Source organism: Hydra viridissima, unplaced genomic scaffold (genome assembly GCF_058129835.1).
Source record: "Hydra viridissima isolate aposymbiotic clone 2 unplaced genomic scaffold, HvirCarnegie_v1 scaffold_3, whole genome shotgun sequence".
Lineage (NCBI taxonomy): Eukaryota > Metazoa > Cnidaria > Hydrozoa > Anthoathecata > Hydridae > Hydra > Hydra viridissima.
In genome coordinates this window covers 18,540,667-18,565,393 of record NW_028324302.1, presented here as the reverse complement: position 1 = coordinate 18,565,393, position 24,727 = coordinate 18,540,667, and the positions used below count along the sequence as shown (strand labels likewise).

General features: G+C 29.4%; 2 protein-coding genes and 1 pseudogene across 3 annotated transcripts; 1 reads left to right on the top strand and 2 right to left on the bottom strand.

Annotated features, from left to right (window-relative positions):
- Positions 1-290: 290 nt before the first annotated feature.
- Positions 291-3,587, top strand: LOC145202401 (reactive oxygen species modulator 1-like). Its single transcript, XM_080075331.2, has 2 exons — positions 291-952; positions 3,354-3,587. The coding sequence occupies exons 1-2, from the start codon at positions 840-842 to the stop codon at positions 3,460-3,462; spliced, it is 222 nt and encodes a 73-aa protein (XP_079931457.1). The 5' UTR covers positions 291-839; the 3' UTR covers positions 3,463-3,587.
- Positions 3,588-12,854: 9,267 nt separating this feature from the next.
- Positions 12,855-17,751, bottom strand: LOC145180637 (ciliary microtubule inner protein 2B-like). The gene is made up of 7 exons (XM_090083625.1): positions 17,598-17,751; positions 17,066-17,141; positions 15,243-15,363; positions 14,885-15,118; positions 14,600-14,792; positions 13,761-13,858; positions 12,855-13,466 (listed from the first exon to the last, which is right to left on the bottom strand). Exons 1-7 carry the CDS (start codon positions 17,708-17,710, stop codon positions 13,393-13,395), a joined length of 909 nt encoding a protein of 302 aa, XP_089939751.1. The 5' UTR covers positions 17,711-17,751; the 3' UTR covers positions 12,855-13,392.
- Positions 17,752-20,733: 2,982 nt separating this feature from the next.
- Positions 20,734-24,060, bottom strand: LOC149891286 (uncharacterized; annotated as a pseudogene). Its single transcript, XR_016450927.1, has 3 exons — positions 22,686-24,060; positions 21,179-22,448; positions 20,734-21,095 (listed from the first exon to the last, which is right to left on the bottom strand). The product of XR_016450927.1 is annotated as an uncharacterized LOC149891286 (transcript).
- Positions 24,061-24,727: the final 667 nt, after the last annotated feature.

The following is a 24,727-nucleotide window of genomic DNA, read 5'->3' as shown; positions in this document are numbered from 1 at the left end:
TTTCATCCTTAATATGAACGGAATGTTACTTATTTTGGTTTCGTAAACAAGGGTGTATTTTTATAGCTTTTTTGACAAAAGCTTTTGTAGAAATTTGAAGAGAGTTAGAGCATGCTAAAAATGAAGTTTGTAGAATAATAGCCATATTTCTGTAAGTAATAAAGCTTGTGTTTTCTAGGATTAATTAACTAGAAAGTCAGCCTATAAATAAACCCGAACGAGTTTCTTAAAGGCGAAGATACATCTAGTTTATTAATTAACGCATTTAAACCATGTGCACATGTGTTTCCATTTTGAGCAACATCTAAAATTAAATTTGGTAATGTGGGCTTTACATGACTGGTAGATTAACATATTAGAAATCTTTTTTTATTATTCTATTGTAAAAATGTTATACTATAATAAGAATCTTTTTTTTTCTTTTTTTTTTGAAAAAAAAGAATTACTGCTCAGGCCTAAGTTTATTTGATTTGATTTTTTGAGTGAAACAGTTTTCTTATTCTATGACTGGTTATAATATATACATAATTTTTTTTTGCATCATTAAGAGAGTAAGTTTTAGAAATACTTTACATAATAAAATTACAAAAAAAAATATTAAAACCAAGAAAAAGAATTGAATTTTCAAATTTATTTCAACTAAGATTTTACTGAATTATTGTCAATTAATCTGGTCAACATTATTTATCATGCTCTAGACAAAAATATTTATCTAGACAAAAATATTTATCTAGACAAAATGATTCGTCTCTTATAAAATTAATATAGATAAAATTATCTATCATAGATATACAACACTTCAGACCCGTCAAACTTGAATTTATATATATAAAAAGAAAATGCATCCAGGACACCAACCATCTTGCTTTGATAGAGTCAAAATGGGTTTCATGATTGGTTTTGCTGTTGGTATTAGCTCTGCTGGTGTTTTTGGAACATATTCAGCACTGAGGTATTGCTATTTTGAAAACTTTTTGTCAGCTTTGAAAACCAAAGTTTACTATAAAAAAGTATATGTATAGTCCTTTCAACAAAAAGGTTTCCTAAATAAAAAACAATATCTGATTTAATTTTAGATTAAGAGATTCAAGGCTTTAAGATGAAATCTTTGTAAAGGGTGCCATAATAGATAAATTCATAAACTTAAAAGTAGGTAAATAAGAAAAACCCATTTTAACAATTATTTTTTTTGATCATCAACACCAATCCATACTTAAAATATTCCTAAAAATGTTGTTTTATTTTTAACAGAGCAAGCATCTACTCCCCATAAGAGTTGATGTTTGCTATGTGGAGAATAGAAGAAAAAGCATTTGAAAATGTTGCATCTATTTATTGAAATAACTAAATTCAATAAGTATGTGCGAAATATTTAGATATTAAAATAGTTATTAGTTGTTCACTTGGTTTCAGAGTGTAGTTTACACTTTTTAATAAAATAATTGTCTTTTTAAACTATAAGTTTACATGCTCCTATTCAACAAATAAACAATTTTGATTTTTTTTATCCTACTTTTTAATTAGTTCATTTTCGGCACTCAGTATTAAAATCATATGAAGATTAGCTGTGATATCTTTTATGAGATTGCTGTCAGGGTATTCAAAAACTGCTTAACCCATTACTGCTGCTAATATAAATATGTAATTGAATTAGATTTACATTAATTTTGTAGTGATTTGCAGTTGAGTTTTAAAGTTTAGGAAATCACTATATATATATATATATATATATATATATATATATATATATATATATATATATATATATATATATATATATATATATATATATATATATTCATTCCTGTGAGAGCTTGAAACCAGTTAAAACTTGATTTGCTTTGTTAGAATTAGTTTATATGGGGGTTTTTCATGCTGTTAAATGAATTGCTTTCTTAGTGTCTGCAGCCTGATTTAAACAAAATAATTTAACAAGTTAATTGTAACTTTTAGTGACTTAGTGAGTTACTAGGAAAGGTTACTTTTTTCAGGTATGTTAGTTTCAATATTCTTTTATTTTTAATATCTTGTATGAATGATATACAACACTTTAAAAAAAAAAAAAAAGAAAGGTAAGTAAGATTGTTTTGGTTATAGTTTTTAAATTTCAATAAAAATGAAAACAAGTTACATGATTTTTTTATTTCAAAGAAAAAAATATTCTTAGATCCTTTTTCAAAATATTATATAATAACATAGCTAATAATAAGTTTTTATGAGGAAAAATTAGACAAGAAAACAAGAAAATATTGCAAATTTATTTTACTTGTAATTTGTATAAATTACAACTTTTGGATAGTGTATATTAACAACAGTAAACGTTACCAAAAGTTCTCATACATCATGTTGTAGCAACAGTTGGTTTAACTTTGAGTAAAATTTTTAAGCATCATCCAGAATTCACAGATGGATTTCAGTAAGCAATATCAAGTACACCTGATAAAAAAAAAGGTGTCCACTCTAGATATCTTACAGACAAAAGTCAATTATAAAACAAAAATATCCATAATGATTCAATACACAGCAGTTAGTTTTCCCTTCCTCTTAAGTGCATTTTAAAAAAGTATGAGTTTTAACAAAGGCTATCACGAGCCAAGAAATTAATAGATCTAAAAAATTGAACTTTAGCGCAGTTATTTTTTAATGTCTAAAGTTAGATATTCAATAATATTAATAATAGATATAACAGTTATAATAGGTATAATAACAGTTCTGTTATTAAAAATCTTTATATCTCAACCCAGTTCTTCTATATCTCAATCTTCATATCTCAATTCAAATTCTTCTTGTTGAAGGTGTACAATATTTTAGTCCAAATAATTCTAGTGAGAGATTTAATTCCAAATAATTCTAGTGAGAGATTAATTTAAATAATTCTAGTGATGATTATAGCAGTAAACCTTTCATCCTCAACAATACCATTTGTCAATATTGCTCTCATTTTACATTTATACATTCTTTGCAGACACACCATTTTGTTCTTTTTGTCCTCTTGTGATGTGTAGTAGGATTTTTTATAGTGTTCTAATTATTGAACTGATCAGTTTAATGAGATTGTGTGACTCTTTACACCATCTTCAAATATATTTAATTCTTTACTTATTAGATGGTTTCAAATTTATAAGGCATTCTTAGCCACCTGACACTTATTTTTAGCCACACTTTTACATGGCTAAAAATGGGTGGCTATGAATCAAGGTTTCTTTAACTAAATTATTAATATTAATATAAATACACCTCTTAAAAATTCAATTATTTTAACAATAATAAATATATTTTTAAGTAGAATAATGAGTTTAATGTAGGGCTGTTTTGTTCGTTGTTTCAATCTGTAATGTTTTTTGTTTTTTTAGGATGGGTCTTCGTGGACGTGAATTAGTTTCTAGCCTTGGTAAGGTTATGCTGCAAGGAGGTGGAACTTTCGGCACATTTATGGCAATTGGAACTGCTATCAGATGTTGAAGGATTCAAAAAAAAATTAAGATCGAGCAGATTTTATTTGGCCTCAAAATCAGCTTTCAATGACTGGCGGGGTTCGCTGCAGCTTCTAAACAAGAAAAATTCTAATAAATTCTCAGTTTTATTAATCTTTAATATAAAAAAATTTGATAAAAAAAATTCTTGCGGTATTCCCGTTCTAAAAAACGTTAAGCACTTAGAACTTTTGAGTCGTATACTCTTTTCAAATGAAAATGTGCGGTTAATAAAATACTGTTCACACTACTATCCCATTTTAATTGCGCGGTGTTACTAAAAAACAAAGTTAACAAATCTTTTTTTTGTGGCATGAAATCTGCTTTTTGCGGTATTTAAAAAAAATAACTGCCATAAAGTTTTTTTTTTGTAAAAGCGAAAATTATTTCCAAATGTAAGAAACGAACTTAAAATTTCAACTCGGGCTTCAAATCTGAAATCTGACTTGAGCAGAATGCAAGAAGCAAAATTGACCTGAAATCATATTTAAAAGACGAGAAATTTTTGAAATTTTGTCATTTTTTGAAGTCTGGTACGGGCAAACCTTGAAACCAAACTTGAATAAAAGAAAAAACCCTATTATCGTTTTGTAGAGACGTATCATACTTGCTAATAATCACATAGCTTGAACCTTAGCGAATACAAAAATGAGTTTTTACAGAGCAAAGTAGTTACTCGGGTATACTGATGTAATTAATTTAGGATATTACATTGTGGAAGTATTTTTGTCATTCACTACAGAAAATTCATATTGTGAGAACGTCTCTCATAATAATGGCGTTCTAGTTTTCTTACAAAAACCTCATAGAACTATCTTATACGCCGCATGTTATAATTGCAATGTATATTATGACTACAAAATGTTTATGAATATTTTGAACTGTCGAACATTCTAGAATTATAAAATCCAAAAATTAGTTGAGATTTTATGTTTTTGATATGATAGACAACCTCGTTGCCTAATTGTCATATAATATGCAGATTCAACGAGGCTGTCTATTATCTCGTAACACACATCATCCTAATTATGTGAGCATACATTTTCATTGTGTATAAAAAAAAATTCTATTCAGTAATATGCAATCCGAGAAGTCAAACAAGTGATAAGTGTAAAGTAGTAATAAAATAAATTGAAATACTTAGAATTTTAAGTATTCAAAAAAAAAAAGATATTTTCTTTGAAATTTTTTATTTTTAAAAGACAAAAATTTAATATCATTTTTAATTTTTTTCTTAATAAGAAGTGAATTTGTCCATCATTTTTTCAATTTCAATATTTCTATTAGGCATTGATGAATAAGATTTTTTAATTCATCTGAGGTTGTTTGATCCCAGCATTTCTTTATTTTTCTTTTAACTCATTGACATTATTAAATTGTTTTATGTTCTCACATACCAAACGAACCAAACAGCTCAATATGTTTTCAATAGGATAAATCCAGATTATTTGGAGGCTATTCAAAAATATTTCTTTGTTTATAACCAACTTGTTGTATGGCTTAAGCTATAGATGCTAGCTCTATCTTGTTGAAAAATTAAATTTTAGTTACTTATTTTTTAAAACAAGGAAACAAACTTTAAGTAGTTCTTGTATAGTCTTCAGAATCTAGAGTACCTTTAACAAATGCAATCATTAATTTTTTTCTACTTCCAAAGGCTACCCAAACCATCAAACTACCATCTCCAAAATGACGTTGAGATAATTTTTCTTCCCTTCTTGAACCATGCCAATAATACTGATAACCATCAAGCTCATCTAAACAGAACATTTTTTCATCAGATCATGCAACACCGCTCCAATCCTTGTTTCAATGCAACTTCTAACAATGTCAAGTCTAGCTTCTTTTGTCTTTGAGTAACTGCTGGTTTTTTTTTTTTTTAATTTGTAATAATTAATTAATGGATTTGATTTGATTAGTCGCTTGATGATTACTCGAACACTTGCAGCTAATGATAAATCATTTTTCAGCAGTGAATTTTAAAAAGCTTACTAACTTAAAAAATTGCTCGTTGAGCGTTTTATAATCTTTTTACATTCTCTTATCTTCTATGTAAAAATATTTAAGAGAAAAATTCAATTTGAAATATTTTAACAAAGAGGTTTTAAAATTTTATCGTTTTGAAAATATTCATAATTTCAATTTTTTTTTTTTTTTTTTTTTTTTCATTTTTTTTCTTTCTATAAACTCAAATTTTTAAAACATTCATAGGTTATAAAAAATAAATTTGCAGGCTAAAAAAATATATATATTATTTGAATAATATACTTAAACTTAGTATTTAGATATTTGTTTAATAAATAAGCTATAAATTTTTATAAAGTAGTTTTAAAATTTTAACGCGGGGTGTATTTAAGTTTGTGTAATTTTGTTTTGTATGTTCTTTTAGAGAGAAAAAGGTTTTATTAGAGGAACTGAAAGTTTTAATTAGTTAACAGTTTGTCAAGTGGTTAAGAACGTTTCAATCCAGGTTGCTGAGACATCAATATATAAAGTTTCCAACAGAAGCTGGCTCTTTGATAATTCAGCAAATATGATTATGGAAGTTCTCACTTTTCTATTTGCTGGAAACTTTAAAGGTTTCTTTGGTAAAGAAAAAAATTTATATTTATCAACCACTTTATAGATGTTAACAAATTCAAAGATTTCCGGGATGTGCTGGTGCACATATTGATGGGACACATTTTCTCCACAATCCTGGTGGAGAAAATGCAGAAATGTATCAAAATAGATAGGGATTTTTTCCTTTGAACTGTCACATCATTGCATGTCTTTCAAAAGAAATTTTATCTGCTCGTGTTCAATGACCTGGAAGTGTTTACAACTCACGAGTTTTTGCTGACTCAGACATTAAACAAGCTTTAGATACTCGTCAACACGTTCATGTTAAAGGTCATCCTTGCAAACAATATTTAACAACAACTTTTTCTAAACCAAGAAATCAAAGTGAAATCCGATAAAGTTACAGTTTGAAAAGCACGCGTCAGTTGAATGATGTTTTGGTATTTTAAAGAAAGACAATTTCCTTACCTTAATATACCCTTACGAACGAAACTGAGAAATTTCATAACCTTAATAATATCCAGTTTTGTGCATCGCAATATTGCGGCAATTTTGTGAAGCACAAAACAGGGTATAGGAAAAAATGAAATGCGAAATGGCAATCAGGAAGGTGGTGCTGAAGCATTCACATGAGATTTTTTCGGAGAAATTAAAAAAAACCAGAAATCATCACAGTGCGATAGTTAAAATATAAATTACAGTTTCACTGCAGTAAATTGTATCATATATATTTATATTACTATTTTTTTCTCCGTATTTTTTCTTCTTTCTGGATTTTCCAGGAGATTTCCATGTATTTTATTTCAAGTGGAGTCTGTTTAAAAAGGAGAAATCAAGAGAGATTGCCTTGATTACCAAAGTATTATTTATGACTTACCTTTGGTTACCAATAGTCCAGGGTTTTGAACTGAAAGTGACAAGAAGAGTTTACTTTAGTAATGAACAGCACATAACAAGACTACTTCTTTTTTTTTTTTTACTGTTATTAATTTTATATTTATCGTATATTTTACATCATTTCAAAATTCGTTTCAGCAAAAGTTTTTTCTCTTAAAAAAATGCTTTGCTGCGATTGGTTGCTAAGTACTTTTTTCAAAAAACGTCTTGAAGCCAACACCTTTTATACTTTTCAAGTTTGACTTACTTAAGTACTTGAAATTTTCAAGTTTTTTTTCTAACTCTAAAATTCAAATAATTTAGCATAAGTTCACTTCTTGAATTCCACCCTGGATGTATTTCATTGCATTTTTAGCTTAAAAGAATAAAAGAAATTATAATTAAGTTTCTCAAAATAATTTTAATTGGTCTGCCATGCTCCAATTTCGCCGCAGGTTTATATTTTGTTTCCGCTTTTTCTTTCATTTGTTTGCTCTTTTCTTATAAATTTTTTTCGTTCTTCGCTGACCTTTTTTTTTCTTTTTGTATCATTTCTCTCTTTTCTCCTTTTCATCATTTTTCTTTTCTTTCCTCCTCTTTTTTATACATTTTGCAAAACTTCATCACTCGTAAAGATTCCATAGCTAATTATTTTGTATGTCTATTTGCTTTGCGCTTAATTGGTTCCGGAAGTTTGAGCACATCACGAATTGAAGTTGAAGGGGTTGAAGTTGATGGCATAGAGGCTGAAGGTGCTAAAGCTGCTGGTATAGAAATTGAAGAAACTAGAATTTTTGTTTCAATATGTAACGCTGAGGAAAGTACGGGGTGGTGCAAAAGTTTCTACACCCTCGTGTCATGAAATAAAAACTCAGAAATTTTTTTCGGAAGCAATCAATTTTAATCTGCTTTCAAGATCATAATAAAACAAAGTCTTGAGTATGTTAATAACCTGTATGACAGCCATTATTCGCTAAGCAACCCAAAGTTCTACGACAAAAACTTTCACAAGTTTTGGATATATTGAGCAGGTATGTTCTCCCATTCGTTTTTAATGCTGGAAATTAGCTGGTCCTTTGTTCGAACTCTAGGTTCTTTATATACTCTATCCATTTATCTGTACAAACATTTTGAGGTTCTCATTAATCCATGCCATTGCAGTCTTTGATGTATGGCACTTTGCGCCATCTTGCATGAAAAGAGCATTTTTTGGGACATGGAATAACTTTTTATTATTCATATCTTCTTTATAAAATGGTAAAATGCTTACATTTAACAATCACTGTTTATAAAGATGTTTTTATTAATGAAATAAAGCTGAGTTTTTTATTGTGTAGAAACTCAGAGCATAGTCACAAGGAATAAAAGAAGCTTATGCAATAAATCAATCTACTTTTATATTTTAGAGAAATAATAGAGAATAAGGTGTTTTATTATCAATTGGTAGCCCAGAAGACTATAAATTTAAAAAATTTAATCAATAAAAGACGCAAAAAATGTTAAATTATTAAAATAAAACTATTTTATTTATATTAAAACTTACATGATGCTTTGAAGAAGATTAAAAAGTTCAACATTGATATTAATATCAATGACAATATATTGTTAATACAAAGTGAAGCTGCACTGGAAAATGTAGGAGTTTAAAGGCTTTCTGAAGTGGCTTATTCAACTTGTTTGGAAGAAAATTTAGAATCATCACCTATCAAGATGAACATTATTGACATTTAGTAGAAAAATGACTGCACTTGAAAAAGAACACGTTTTTGTTTAGCTTTATACCATGAATCAATTCTTGAGAGAAAACGACGAAATAAAACCCCTTTTAAATCCCTAACAAAGTTGACTATTTTACAAAGAAGTTGATCCAGGTTCATTTTTGTTGATGCAGGATTTTCTGCAACAAGGTGGTCAATTAGAGCACTTATGACCGTCATGACGTCAAATTAAACTTCAATACAACTTTGCTACTATGCAAAACGGAAAAAAAAAACTATGAAAGATTTTTATAAATAAGAATTACATTTCATGAATACTGACCAAGTTTGGTATAATTTGAAACCGATATCATCAAGTTCCTCTTTCATTTCTTTCGTTAATACAATAATCACTCCTCCGCCGCAATATTCTATCTTCGCCTCAGACGAAATTACACGCGGTACCAATAACACAAATGAAACAGATGGTCATTTTATCAAGAAAAACACTATTGGTCCTGATTTTGTTCGTCAAAATAGATATTCAAAAGTAGATTCTGAAACAGCTTACTTAAAGAATGAAAATTCTTCTTTGTTATCTAAAGTTAAGCTAATGGAAGATTACATCCAACAAATGCATTCAAGCTTGAAGCAGTTCTTTGAAAATCAACAAACACATAAAAACTCAGCGATCAAATCGAGTTTGCTCGAAAATTCACACCTAAGGCTTGTGATAGATTCGCGCGAGGAAAGAATTATGGAGCAACAGGATCGCATATTTCAACTTCAAGTGCAACTTACGAGACTCAGGGGCGAGATGCGCATTTTAAAGAAACGTTATTTGAACGAAAAACTAAAAAACGCTTATAAATTAAGTCAACCTAAACTAACTGAAACTACTTCAATTGAAAATTGTACAAGCACTTCAAATACTATTACAGAAAGACGCCACGACGATAATTTGCTGTTTAAATCAGAAACTAACAGGCCTTATGACGTTAAAGAAGAAGCCAACGATGGCAGCGCCAAGATAAAGAAATCTGGCAAAGATTATCTTATGATTGAAGGAAAAACCTTCGGTGAACCTGAGAAAATAGGTCTATCATATAATTTTCTTGTCGATAGAGAAATTAGTTCGGTTCCAAGAAAGGTTATCTTACCCGAAAATACCCCAAATATGAATTATCGAGATTGCGCCGTAAAATGTTTTGATTCCAAACATCTTAAGAATCCTAACTTTGTTTACAAGATTGGATCCAAAATGGATTGCTTACAGCAAACATCTCTATTTGATATTGAGTTGAATGCAGCCAAGATGAATGAAGAACTCAACAAAGTTGAAAGTTTAGTAAACTTTTTTTTTTCGCAGTTAGGTTGAACACTAAAACTAAAGTCCATAAAATATTTTTGTATAAAATTAAAGATGACTTTTTTTTAACCAAAAATAGAAAAAGGTTCCTTTAAAACCTTTTTTGCAATTTGCTTATTTCTTTAAGGAGTATGGTAACTAGGTCCTAATATACAGCCTTAGCACAGCAAGTTTATGTCGGGTTGATTTAAATTAAAAAAAAAGTTTTAATTTTTACACTCACAGCTTTCTGATATTCATAAACTCTTCCATATCCTCTTTTTTTAAATCTATTTCTTTCTCGATAAGGAGTATGGTAACTAGGTCCTAATATACAGCCTTAGCACAGCAAGTTTATGTCGGGTTGATTTAAATTAAAAAAAAAGTTTTATTTTTTACACTCATTTTTACAGCTTTCTGATATTCATAAACTCTTCCATATCCTCTTTTTTTAAATCTATTTCAACTTCATCTTCTTTATAAAGAACCCGCTGTGCTAATGATAACTTTTATCTTCCTCTCTAAAAATTGATATTCTCGGGGTGGCTTTAAAAAACAATTTTTATTCGTTGAACAAAATCTGGAAAGTGTGTATGTTTTAAAAACATAGTTTTTTTTTTTTGAGAGCTGGAACATTCATTGACTTTTATTTCTTTTTTCACGTGTTGTTTTTAAAATGGTTGCTACTTAATTATCTTTTTTAGAAAAACCTTTTTGGGGTTGCCCATTTTCTGCTACCTTTAAATGTAAATTTTCTCCCATCTTGTAAACTGATAGTTTTTTGTACATAGCTTTTTAAATCAAAATTTATCTTTTTAAACCATGCATTTCTTTTCAAATACATTAGGTCCCTTATGATCTTCTCTAAACTCCCTTGAAATATGCGCCGCATGCTTAGAACGAAAAAAGTGGCTAACTCACGTGGACTCGTGTAATAAAAATGGAGGAAAAATAAGTGAAAAGAAATACTTGCGAGACGTACTCTTTCAGATGGTTTTTAGGGATAACCGACCGCACAAAACACGAGCTGATATAAATTTTTAAATAGGATGATAATGTTCAGTAATTTATATATTTTTTATTCGTAGTCATAACTGTTTTTTTTTTCCTCTTAAAAGTTAAAAAGTATCATAATAAAAGTCGTAAACTTTCTTAACAAGTTTAAAATGAAATAGAAGAGTGAGATGATGAGGAGTGAGATGATGAGGAGTGAGATGATGAGGAGTGAGATGATGAGGAGTGGAACGATGAGGTGATAACATATGGTCATACCCATGAAAAATACCCCCCTGAAAAAGTATTTTGATGTAAAAACCGTCTGATGCAAGTCACACATCTGATGCATATAAAAACCGTCAGATGAGATTCAGATCTACAAGGTTGTGGTTTAGAAAAAGTCGTTGTCAATTCAATGTTTTATAACAGTTTTGTTTTGTAAAGCAATTACAAATTTTATATGAGAGCAACATTTAGCACATTTTGACCCCCTATTAAGAACATCGGTTAAAAGGCATGATGGAATTTGAGTGAAGGAATGTTTAAGTTGCTACGAAAATGGTTTAAATGATTGTGGAAAATGTGTGATTACCGAAAACATTCTCTTCCCCGTAATGTTTCATGACAAAACGAAAAACCTTTCAGGCTCGACTTTATATTTTGAGTTTCATTTAGTAGTTTTTATGTAACTTATTTGAATTGTCTAATCTTTTTTTACATTTCTTTAACATCATTGTGTAGTGCCAAATAAAAAGTAAATAAAACTTAAAGGACTTGCGTTGACAATTTTAGACTTAATATTTTTCCTGTTTTATCACATTTTTAGTAAAAGTTTGGAAACAACTTCTTATAGTCAGAGGAGACATTTTAATAGCAAAGTGTACCTCCTGCATTTGAGCAAAAATTTCCAATGTATAGTAAATGTGATTATAAATTTTATAAAATGTACAGTGTTCATTTTTTAGTGATCTAGTATTTTTCTGACACTTTTTAAAATAAATACAGAGTTGTTCAAGAGTAATAGTGGAAGATTTTTTTAATAAGCTAGGCTACTATGGGAACTGGAAAGAAGCCACTTTTTTGTCCAGCATTTATCAAATGTAGAAAGGGTTGGGCTCATGAAATGGTGGAGAGACCTATGGCATTTTGGAACTCCGTCATATTCTCTGATTAGTAGCAATTTGCATTAGTCTCAAGCAGTGGAAAGGTATGGGTATGGATACTCTGTAGCTAAGAATTTGAAATCAAAAGATTGTAGCAAATAGTAAAACATGTTGGCTTTTTATATATGGCTTGGGATACAATATGGTGCGATGGTTGTTCAGAGCTTGTGGAGTGCAAATGTAATCAGCTAAATATATTTCTATATTGCAGCAAGGAGTTCTTTCAATATTCTCAAATGATAGGATGATTAAACATGACTCCTTATTTATGGAAGATGGAGCACTTTGTCATACTTTTAAAGCGAAATTTAGCTGAATCAAAATGGGGGATTAAGAAACTTCCATGGCCAAGTCAGTTACCTCATATGAATTTCATTGAACACCTCTGGGCCATATTAGAACGGAAACTTCACAAAAAGAATAAGAAGCCATCGTCGAAGATATTTTTTAAAATTACTGCATGAAAATTTATCAAGAAACACGTTTCGAGGGTCCTAGCAATTCAAAAATGCAAACGGGATATCAAGTTAGTATTAATTATTCACATAGTAATTATTTAAACACTTTTTTATTGAATCATTTTCAATAAAAAATTTTTCTATTCAATTCTGTAATGTCTATGTAGATTTCGTAAAAAAATAAAAACTTGTAGCTTTTATAATGCCACAGGATGTCGTAAGGCACCACGATACCTTTTTTCCTGATGAAATATTTCCAATTAAATTTCTAGACTTTAATGTGGTTTGCTTAAAACAGTTTTTTTTTTTAATGAGAAAATTTTATACATGTTTTTAAGCTCTTTAAAAACACAAAAAAGGAGATATTCGTGAATTTACTTCTAAAATAATTTGATCAATTTAATATTCAATTTAATATGGTGTGGTCCATTTCTTCCATCTGTCTATCTATCCTCTATTTAAAAGTGCATCATAAAAACAACAAACTTAATATTCATTATCTATAGCGAAATAATAAATTTGCAAAAAACTAACCCAAAAAAAAGATACTAAAAATAAAAAAGTTTATGCTGTTTTAATTAATCTGCAATTTAAAAATTATTGACGAATTATTTCTGTAGTATAAAACAGTAAAAAAGATAATTTGTTTTTTATTTTCAATAAGAAAATATATCGTTTTAAAACTTATTTAAACTAAAAAAATAAAGATTATATGTAAATCATAACATTTCTAGTCCTTCAAAAAAGTCTCCTCAAATAGTTTGTATTTGTTTATAAATTTGAATCTATGCTCATTCAAAATCATTAGAGCAAGACATTTCAACATCTAACCGACTCAGATAAAATTTGTCGAGTGGAATTGTTGAACGTAGATCCGCAGATGAACCGTTGCTCTGAAATATCAATACAAGTTAAAAGAAGAGCACACTACTTGAAAAGACAAAAAAAAAAAAAACATTCATAGTTTTCTTTTTGTACAAAATAAAGCAACTTTTAGTTTTCTTAAACAATTTAAATTCAACATTTTTTTCAAGATTCTAATAAATAAATGACTTTAAGTATTTTATTTTACATTTTTATATATTTTTTTCGTTTGAAACAGATAATTAATAAAAGATAATCAGAGAATAGAGTATAAAAGAAATAATTTTCAAGTAACACTTCTTTGAAGCTAAAACCACACTTACGAGGAATATGCCCTGTGTAATGAGGAATCATCCCAAGAGTTTTATTATAAATTGAACCAAACGCATGCTCCTCGCTGAGTTCCAATGAATCAGAAGGACTAAAATGAGAAAATAATAATAATAACAAAAAAGGATTTGCAGAAATAAAATAGGTTAGACTGCAAATTCTTAACATATTCAACTTTCAAACTCAAATTTAAAGTCTGTTTTAATGTTTAATTAAGCATACAGCTTTTACAATTTCAAATTTCTCTTTTCAAAAACAAAACAACACATACTAGGACATTTTCTTAACAAATTTAATTTGACATTTGAAGATAAATTAGTGTTTGAAAAGTGGAAAAATAAATTGCATCATATGTTTAAAAAAATTGGTTTACAATTAGAATCTTATAATAATATTATGTAATTATGAAAAGAACAACTAGAAGGGATGCAACAACAAGTTTTGTAAAGTCTATGGATAGCTCTCTTCAAACCACTGTCAGGCTTCCTTTTACAAAGCCAGTCATTTGAAAACATGAAATCAAAGTGTAAATAGTACTTAAATCTTTGAGTGTGGTGCTGTTTATGGCAAGATCAATCATTGGCTAGTTTCTTATAGAAATATTACTTTTTTGACTGTTTTACAGTTGTTTTTGTTTTCAATTTTTTTTTTTTTTTGCATAAATAACAAATTTCACACATAACTTGTTACTACTTTCAAAAACAAATGTTCCATGACAAGCTGCACAGTAATCTGTTACAGGTCATTTGTTTTAAAAGTGCTAAACTTTTTACAAAATTTGCAGTTGCTTATGGTATCAAATCTTAAGAAGAGATGCAATAATAATACTCACATCTTACTGAAAGCAATTTCAGCATGTTGGTCTTTTTTATTCAACATTCTCAATGAATTTTTAGAAACACTCAAATCTTCATATGCATTTTTTACCCATCGACTGTAAGTACAGCCAAGCATGTGTTTCTCATTTTTTGGGATATACCCTTTATAACCAGAAATTGGAAATTCCACAATTGATATTTTGTCATCTTAAAACAGTAGAAAAAGTAGTAATAACATTTATTCATGAAATATGTATAAAAAATAAAAATAAAATGTACTAAACACTAATAATACCAACCAAACTTTTTTCCAATCTTAGAGAAGTGAATTTTCGATCTATAACCAGGATGAGATGATTCAGGCTTAGGATAATCTTCTTTGACTGTAAGTTTTTCAAAACTTTTTACAGATCCCAGTAGTTTCTTTTGTGCTTGTCTTTGTAGAAGATCTCTTCGTTTAAACTCAGAGATTGCATCATCTGTTGTTCTTTTAAAAGTTTGCCCATACTTCAGCTTATGCTGGGGAATGTAACCTAAGTAGAATTCATAGTTAGAAATGATGTAAAATTTTTTTAATGAAAAAATATAAAAACAAGTAAGATAGTCACCGCCATTTTATTTTTTTCTGAACAAAGTAAAATACAACTGTGATTGTACCAGTATAACCAGGGATTAGCTCCTTAGCATGTAAACAGTTTGTTACTTCTGGTAGGTTTTCAAGATTCTCTTTTGAGTGTACAAGCTTCTTGTGATTGTTCTTCTCTGAATTAACAAATATCTAAATCAATACAAGTAATTGACAAAAAAGTAAACACTTAACAACTGCTGTGTAAAGTTAAAGGGCTGATTATTATTTTAAAAAATATAAATAATCTTTAATTACATAAATCTAAATCTCTATTACAAACTAAATATTTTTGATTCTACATAAAGGGAATTCAGTTTTGTGAACTATATTTTTTGCTTTTTCTTCTAGCAAAAAATAAACCTCTACTCATCAGCTTTCCCTACTAAAAAACATCAACCTACAAAAACTGCATAAAAATTATTTCACTATGAATAGCTTTTCAACTTAAGTAACAGATTTTACCTGACTATTAAAAAATACCTTTTTGTGCTACTCTTTGTGACTCAACATATTCTTACTAAACAAAACAAAATGCATCAACTGTTATTAAGCAATGAGTATTTTTCTTGCTCTTACCAAAGCCATCTAATACAGGTTGTAACTATATATTGACTGTAATTTTTGACTACGATGTATGTATGTATGTATGTATGTATGTATGTATGTATGTATGTATGTATGTATGTATGTATGTATGTATGTATGTATGTATGTATGTATGTATGTATGTATGTATGTATGTATGTATGTATGTATGTATGTATGTGCTTGTATACATTCATCCATGCATGTGTATATATGTAATTACACTAAGGTGAAAAAAACATTGATGGTTTTTGCTAATTTTGTTCTTTTTGATCAGTAGATTTTGACTGTAAATTTTGATTGAAATTGGAATGAGTTTAATGCTACCTCAATAATCTTAAACTTTTGTTTAAAAGTCTTTGGGAAGCACATAATTAGAAAATCTTTCTATTATTTTCGTAAAAGTTATTTGGAATTCTTCTTAATATTAGTTTTTATATTTTTATTTATGAGCATTTTTTTTCTTTCTTATTAGTTGAATATCAATATTAATAGTTATTAATATTAACATTTGAGAAAACTGTAAAAAGAACATTTGATTTGAATCACAACATACAATGAAATTAAAATTTATAATTAGATTTCTAAAAATTGCACAAACCTTACTTTGAACAGTAATATTTGATTATAGCAGTAATTGCATAGAAGTTAATATTAGTGATCTACCAAATATGGCTCTTTCCATTTATTGTTTGGCCAAAAATTAAATTGAAAAAGTCATATGTAGTGAATTCTGAGTCAATAGTGTGGATAGAGATTTGGCAAAGAAAAAGAAAAGAAGAAAAAGCACATAAAGAAACTCAAGGATTTTTGAAAGAAGAAAGAATTTATCACAACCCTTAGGTTTTATCCAGAAAACAGTTTTTTTTTTCAAAGCAGTTTATCCAAAAAAATAGTTTTTATGTCAAAGCTGTTTAAAACCACTATTTCAAAACCAGAGAAAAATACTATTGTTGGATATTCTAAATACAATTATGGTTATAAACTGAACATTAAAACATAACTGAATGCTGAAAGGAAAAACAGTTGACTTTCTATGTATTTAATTTTACATGAAGAACATGTGCACTTATCAAAAAAATCAACAATATATAAAATCATACAGTTATGCCTAATATTCTGACTTTTATTTTTTTTTTAACAGTTCACTAAGTTTTAGTTTTATTATAATACCTTCCTATTACCATACTAGAAGGAGCCAAGAAAAGCACAAACGTTGAAATTTTAAAATACACCAACACAAATATATACTACATCATTTTAGTACCTCAGAAAGTTGGCTTGTATGGAAACCATATGTATGACCACAAGTGTACCTAAGCTGAGGTGTATGCCCACAGTATCTAAATCAAAAAAACTAAAAAAATGATAAATTCTAATGCTGATGGTAATAATGATGCTGCTGTTGCTGATAATGATTATGATGATGATGATGATGATGATGATGATGATGATGATGATGATGATGATGATGATGATGATGATGATGATGATGATGATGATGATGATGATGATGATGATGATGATTAGGAGAAGATGAAAAAAAATTGATAGTAGTATTTAGTATAAGAGCTATTTTAACTTGTACTGTAAATATTTCATTTATTAAAAGGATATATGTAACACTTACAGTAATTATAAAAATTATTATAAACATCCTGCTTGCTGTCATTAATATTGTGGCGTAAAATTAAAAATTTATAATACAACATTAGGTAAATATAATACATGATGAGTCTGCAATCACTTTAGCTAGCTATGAATGTATAAATGCTATGTATATACTTAAACATTTATACCCTGGTATGATACTGGAGCGATTAGGATTTAGGAGTTCTTTTTTCAGCAATATGGAACTTCTATCTTGACCAAACGCCATTATTGTTTGTTTTCGTTGCCAAAACAAACCCATGAGTATTTTTGTAATCGATGTAATTTCCCATATAGAGAGAAGGAGGGAAAGGAGCGGAAAGAGGGGAGCGGATAAACCGAGAAAGAGGGGAGGGGGAAGGAGAGTACTCTCGCGTGCCTAATACACGAGAGAGGACGTTTATTAATTTTTACTTGTTATTAACAAAAAAACTAAAAATTCACACCTAAAAAAGGAGATTCAGTGAAAAAATTAAAATATATATACAGTATTGGACAAAACATTTTCAACCAACATCGAACAATGCTAAAAAGTGTTCCTAATTTTACATGTCTTAAAAATGAAACAAACTATACTACCACAGCAAACAGTTCAGGAGTCTGGAGTCATAGCATGCCATGACATGAGCAATCAGCTGACAGGTGACAGCACACAGGCAGAATTTCGTTGACAAGTGCCATTTTGCAGCGGACAAAACAAGTGCAACTTTTTTGGTTTGTTTCATTTTCTTAAGTCTGGTCCGTGTCAACGTCACGGAAGTTTTTTAACAATTAAAGGAAGTATCCAGAAGTTTCCAGAAGTTTCCAGAAGTTTCCAGAAGAATGCAGAAGCTTCCAGAAGCTTCCAGAAGTTTCCAGAAGAAGCATCTGGAAGCATCCAGTAGCATCCAGAAATATTATCCAGAAATATCTATAAAAATGGCTCCCGACAGTCTTGGATTGGAACTAAGAAAGAAAATTATTGGCGATTACGTAAGTGGAATGTCACAAAAAAGTATTTGTGATAAATATCGCGTGAAAAAATGGACCGTATCAAGACTATGTTCCAAATATCGTTCTACGGGGAAGTTGGCAGCAGATAACAAAGGTGGAAGACCGCGTTCCATCACTTCTAGAGAGGATTCTATGATCGTCAGATCCGTCAAGAACAATCCCTGGATATCATCAGTCGAGATACAAAAGCAATTAGAGCTGCCTGTATCGGACCGAACAATCAGACGACGTGCTGTTGAAGCCGGATTGTTTTCTCGACGCCCTGCAAAGAAACAGCTGATTTCACTAAAAAACCAGAAGAAAAGACTCCTGTTTGCTACATCTCATATTGACTGGAATGTGCAGAAATTGCGAACTGTCCTGTTCAGTGATGAATCGAAGTTCAACATTATTGGGAGCGATGGCATTTGTCGTGTACGTCGACCGGCCGGAAAACGCCTCAATTTACGTTACTGCCATAAGACCGTGAAGCATGGTGGAGGCAATGTAATGGCCTGGGGGTGTTTTTCTGCTAACGGTCTAGGTCCAATACATCGAAACGATGGAATAATGGTCCAATACATTGAAACGATGGACCGTTTCATGTATAAATGTTACCTCATGCTGAATGGAATATTCCGATAAAATGGGTTTTTCAGCAAGACAACGATCCGAAACACACTGCAAAAGTAGTCAAGCAGTGGTTTCAAGACAACCACCTATCGGTGATGGATTGGCCGCCTCAATCTCCGGATCTCAACCCTATCGAGAACCTGTGGGAGATCGTCAACCGCAGAATTAATCGTGAAGGTGTTCGTAATAAGGATCAACTGTTTGAACAAATCCAAAAGGACTGGGCAGCGATTCCACAAAGTTTCATTGATCACCTGATCGAATCTATGCCTCGAAGATGCAAGGCTGTGATCGACAACAAAGGATTCGCCACGAAATATTGATAGCAAAATACAGCTGGGTCAACAATCTGTATTTTGCTATCAATATTTTTACTGACAAATTTTAATTCTTCTACTGAAAACTGCTGAAAAAAATTTATGTTATGTAACTCAAGTAAACCATGGTATGTACCAAGTAGTCATTATAAAGAAAATGTTCTGTTTAATATATAAAATAGATACAAATATATATATATATATATATATATATATATATATATATATATATATATATATATATATAAATACAATGTTCTACCTGATATAATATATTATATTAGATAGAACATTGTATTTATTTATATATAATTTTTATTTGTTTTTATTTTAAGTGCTATATGTGTTTTTTTCAAGTTCTCTTGTACAGTTCCTTTAAAAAAAGTATTATGTTAAAATTTTTAATAGCAGTACTAATTAGTAAGGCTGTAAAGCAGCCGTTGCTAAGTATATCTATACCGTTGCTAGGGTATTTTTTTAGTTAAAAAATTGGCAAAATTGGATCTAGGATTTCTATAGGCTTTTTATCACCCGAGCACATGGATTTTTTTTCTGATATTGGAAGATGCATATTTAAGGAAAATAAATAACTTATACTGTTTATGGTGGACCTAAGGCCACGGTTGTTATGGGTAATCTATCAAAGCACGTTGAACGCAAAAAGTGATTTTTGGCAGGTTACTCCTTCCCAGGTCCTTGCATGCACATGGTTTTTGTTCCGAAAAATCAATGTATGTCTTAGTGTCTTTCAAAAACACCTAAAAAAACTACGTACAAGTATTGGCCTTAAGAGATATTAGAGCTCAAAGTTAGGGTAAAATTTCAAATGTTGTGGTTTCGGACAACGATTTCTAGACTACTGAAAATGTAATCATGTTGAATTTTTACTTTTACTGTAGAAACCTACCCAGATTAGTAAAAAAATTAAAAAGAAATGTTTCTGTCATATTCATGTTGCTAAAACTGCTCCTGAAAGTAGCAATTACACTCCATGCGCAAAATTTTCTCAAAACGGGCCAAATTTTGGGAACCAATATCTCCGAAATCAATAAAAATTTTAGAAAAAAAAATTACCAGTGGCCTACTTTCAGTGTTTTTTTACAAAATATCTAAAAATGAGTGCAATTTGAAGACATCACTTTCAAAATTTGTTTATTTTGCCTACATTTCTCAGACAATGGCTTTTAAGCTTATAATAATTTATAACACTTAAGCTAATTTTATAACAACTTGTTAACTATTTTGAGATTTAAAAAGTGAAACTTTTTTTCTTATATTTACATAAGAATATCAAAATAAACATTATTTTTACAATTTAAAACATTTTGAACATGGTTATATATATTCAGGAAAACATCCTCAATTAAAAAATATCATCATAAGAATGGATGCCCTTTTGAAACATATGGTTTACGCATCTTCCTGCTAAGTAGTTTAGTTAAAATGCAGCTGTGTCGATTCTCGAATCTGTAGACATATTGGGATGCTTCCGACACAAGTTTTACCGCTCGCTCAACACTCTGGGAGTGAGAAGGAAAGTCGGGGATTTCAGGTTCAACATTATTGTCAATCATATATTGGATTTGCTCAATTGAAAAGTTTTGTATTGTTGGGGGCTCCGTAAATTTAGTATTGATGATGTCAACCAACTCATACCAATGATTAGCATTAAAATTAATTTCCGGAATTTTCTTCAAATTTACTTCCAAACTTGTGTTGCTTACTCTATAAATATAAATCAAAGCCAATTACCACATTTTATGTGTCTTTTTTTTTAAATTTATTTCAGTTAATTATAAAAAAAATACCTTTGCCTTAGAGCCAGTAAGATTTGAAAACCAAAGTTTCGTATATTACTGTCATTATCTTTTAGCATGGCAAATAGAATATTTTCAGGTTTTAGACACAATGCGTTGTTTTTAATATTTTTTTTAACAATATGTTTAACATCATCAAACGGGAGATTATTTATTCTAGTAATAGTAGAAAAAATAAGGCGTGGGGATTCGTGGAATTTTGAAGATTTTTTTATTTCGAACCACGCTGGAGCGTAAACCTGAACAATAAAATATACATGTTTTTTTAAAGAAACGGTTGGTTGATTGTCTCTAGTATACAAAAAAAGAAGGCGCATAGCTAGTGTTAACCACCTTGCATGGTTAAGCGGTCCAATTTTATAGGCAGCCCATTTATTAGAAACTTTACCAATATCTATTCCTTTGCAATATTCAAATAAAAGTCTTTGATCGCAACTAAGGTCTGTTAGTATTTCTTCTGGAATATATGTATATACAATTGGGTTTTCAATACATTCAAACAAAACTTGATTTCTATCCTGAATATTTTCAGCACATCTTTTACCAAGTAGACCACTGAAGCTTCTTGGCCCGGTTGTGTCACCATCAAGTTTCACAAAAAGAGCTCGTAACGGAAGTTCATTTTGATGTAAGGCGCATCAAATTAGATGTAGTTTTCTTTTTAAAAACTCTTCTAGTTTTGCAACTAAGCCACTTATTGGTCCAGTATTGGTAGCAGTATTATCAAGAAGAACAGTTTGTATACTTTCCAAACTGTTATGTTCTTGTAAAACACTGAACGTTTAGGTAGCAAGAACTAAGCCTGTAGCACCAGTGACAGGAATCGTTCTATGAGTCAAATAATTTCCACTCGATTCTCCATCTTTATAAGTAAATGTGAGGTGATGTTCAGGTTTAATGCATTTCTTTAGTACTTCTCCTTAAGGTGAGTTTATTACTTTACTTGTTTTAGTTATCTGATCGAGCTTGCTATCAACCCCAAGACAAATTAACTGCTTTTTTTTTGTTCTGAGTCCACATCTTCACTAACGATTTTTACTTTTGAGTTGGCCCTATCTAATTTGCATTTATCAATCAAAATATCTTTTATATCAACATCATTTTTCAGGAGATATTTTATGTCATATAGTAAAGCATTTGCAAGGGCTGCACCTACGTTTGACGAACACTCGTTTCTGACTAGTTCCATTGCAAATCTTGGAAGTTTAACCAAGTTGTATTTTCCAATAGGATCATTTATCGGTTTCCATTCACCTTCATCCTAAAAAAAGTTAATAAAATAAAATACTTTTTGTTTCATCTACTACAAATTTTTCATGCATTTATTAAATATTTAGCTCCGTATTGGTTAAATCACTTGTTTCTTTTATTAAGTTTACGTGTCGTATGAGGGATTCATCTTCATCAACTAGCTTATGAGATATTTTTTTTCGTTTTTTATCAAGTCTTTGAATCCTTTTGACAGAAAATCTATCAACGAAAGAAAGTTGATATGCACCTTTTGGACCAATTTTTTTCCTCTGATCACGAAGATAAGCTCTGTCTTCAAAGGTACTTTATTACTTTGAGAGCAAAGGCATACAATATGTTCTTCTATGGAATTTTCTTTATAACATGAAACTTTTCTGTCACTACAGGGAAACACATCTAATGAACAGGAACATGCAGAAATATCAAAAAGTTTGTCTAAGTTTGCATCAAGATTTCTTTTAGCGTTTGCTTTTCCGTGCTTGCGATTAATATCCTTAACAAGTACGAGAAGATCTTTAACTTTCCTATTAATGGATTTGTCCGTTATAAGAGGTAAACTTGGGTTTACTGTAGCCCAAATTGATTTTATGTTATTGCTTATTTGCTGAGTCACTAATACGATATCTGCATTTGGATTTATATGAACAAGGTAGTAATAGCACCGAATAGCTTGTCTAAAACTGCTTGGATCTGTTATTGATAATTCACATGGGCCACCACAATATTTTTTTTCACTTTTCATCCGTGTAATTGTAGCCTTTACTTTTGGCATTTCTCGTGGACTAATTATAAATGTAAACTGTATTAAAGTATAACACTTAGAGTCATGGATAACAGCGTGACTTTTTAGTGGCGGTGAAAGCACCAAAAAAACCTAAAATATCAAAACTTACTATTAAAAATCGGCTTTGCTAAAAAATAAAGAAATAAAACCCTCTTGAAAAAATTTTGAAAAAAAACCCTCGTTTTTCAAAATGAGGTGCCCATGAGCCCCAATCATTTTCATTCAGGAATTTAGTAAAACCATTAGTTCCTCCAACTAAATTAAGTAAATCCATTAGTTCCTTCGAAAAGTTGCAAAACAAAAATTATTTAGTATAAATAGGTAAAAACATTACTCTAAATATAATAATCATAAGTATTTACCATTGGTATTAAAAGATTTCTTTAATTTGCGATTTTTTTTTTTAACCTACTTTTTAATACTTAATATTTAATTTTAAAACCAACTTTTAAATACAAACAAGTTATAATACTTTTAAATACAAACAAGAACTTTTAAATACAAAAAAAATTTGCAAAATTTAAATTTAAATGCGTGTAAACGATTTAACGAAAATTTATTGGCTTCTTAAAACAATTGCGCTTTTTAAGAAAACGTTAATTGGTTACTTTATAAATTCGAAACGAGATATTTTAAAAGGAGATTATTATACTTAAAATAAAATATTTCAACATTTGAAATTAACAATTTAACTAAACTAGTCCAAAATTAAGACTTGAAATGTAAATCCGCAAGCCATTTTTAAACTAGGATACTTGAGATTTGGCAAACCTCATTTCTAACCTAGACGCAGTAACTGCAACATTACGCAATTTAAAATTCAAAAAAAAAGCTAAAATAGACCTACCCTAATATGTATGTATATATATATATATATATATATATATATATATATATATATATATATATATATATATATATATATATATATATATATATATATATATATATATAAAACGAAGAAACAACAACTATGTATGGTACTTAAAGTTTCATGCCTAGCGGCAATCATCAGCCATGAAATACAAATCAAAAATCTATAAAAACCGTTACAAATTGCAAAAATTACTGTATCGTGTGCTCTGACGTCATATTAGGAAAAAGAGGAGGAAAAGAAAGAAAGGAATAAAGAAGTAAAGAAATGAAAGAAAGCAATAGAGAAATAAAGAAAAGAAAAGAAAGAAAAGAAAAGAAAGGAAAGGAAAAGAAAAGAAAAGAAAGAAAAGAAAGAAAAGAAAGAAAAGAAAGAAAAGAAAGAAAAGAAAGAAAAGAAAGAAAAGAAAGAAAAGAAAGAAAAGAAAGAAAAGAAAGAAAAGAAAGAAAAGAACGAAAAGAACGAAAAGAAAGAAAGAAAAGAAAGGAAAGAAAGAAAGAAAGAAAGAAAGAAAGAAAGAAAGAAAGAAAGAAAGAAAGAAAGAAAGAAAGAAAAGAAAAGAAAGAAATAATATAGGCCTAGTCACCAGTATCAAATTTCGAAAGAAGAAATTTATTTCTATGCCTGCATT

What these genes read in the sequence shown, in the direction of transcription:
- LOC145202401 (XM_080075331.2), top strand. Translation starts at nt 840, where the DNA reads ATGCATCCAGGACACCAACCATCTTGCTTTGATAGAGTCAAAATGGGT. An exon ending in GGAACATATTCAGCACTGAG is followed by an intron (nt 953 to 3,353) that starts GTATTGCTATTT and finishes TTGTTTTTTTAG; the next exon opens with GATGGGTCTTCGTGGACGTG.
- LOC145180637 (XM_090083625.1), bottom strand. Translation starts at nt 17,710, where the DNA reads ATGGGTTTGTTTTGGCAACGAAAACAAACAATAATGGCGTTTGGTCAA. An exon ending in GCTAATCCCTGGTTATACTG is followed by an intron (nt 15,119 to 15,242) that starts GTACAATCACAG and finishes AATTCTACTTAG; the next exon opens with GTTACATTCCCCAGCATAAG. An exon ending in GAAATTGCTTTCAGTAAGAT is followed by an intron (nt 13,859 to 14,599) that starts GTGAGTATTATT and finishes TTCTCATTTTAG; the next exon opens with TCCTTCTGATTCATTGGAAC.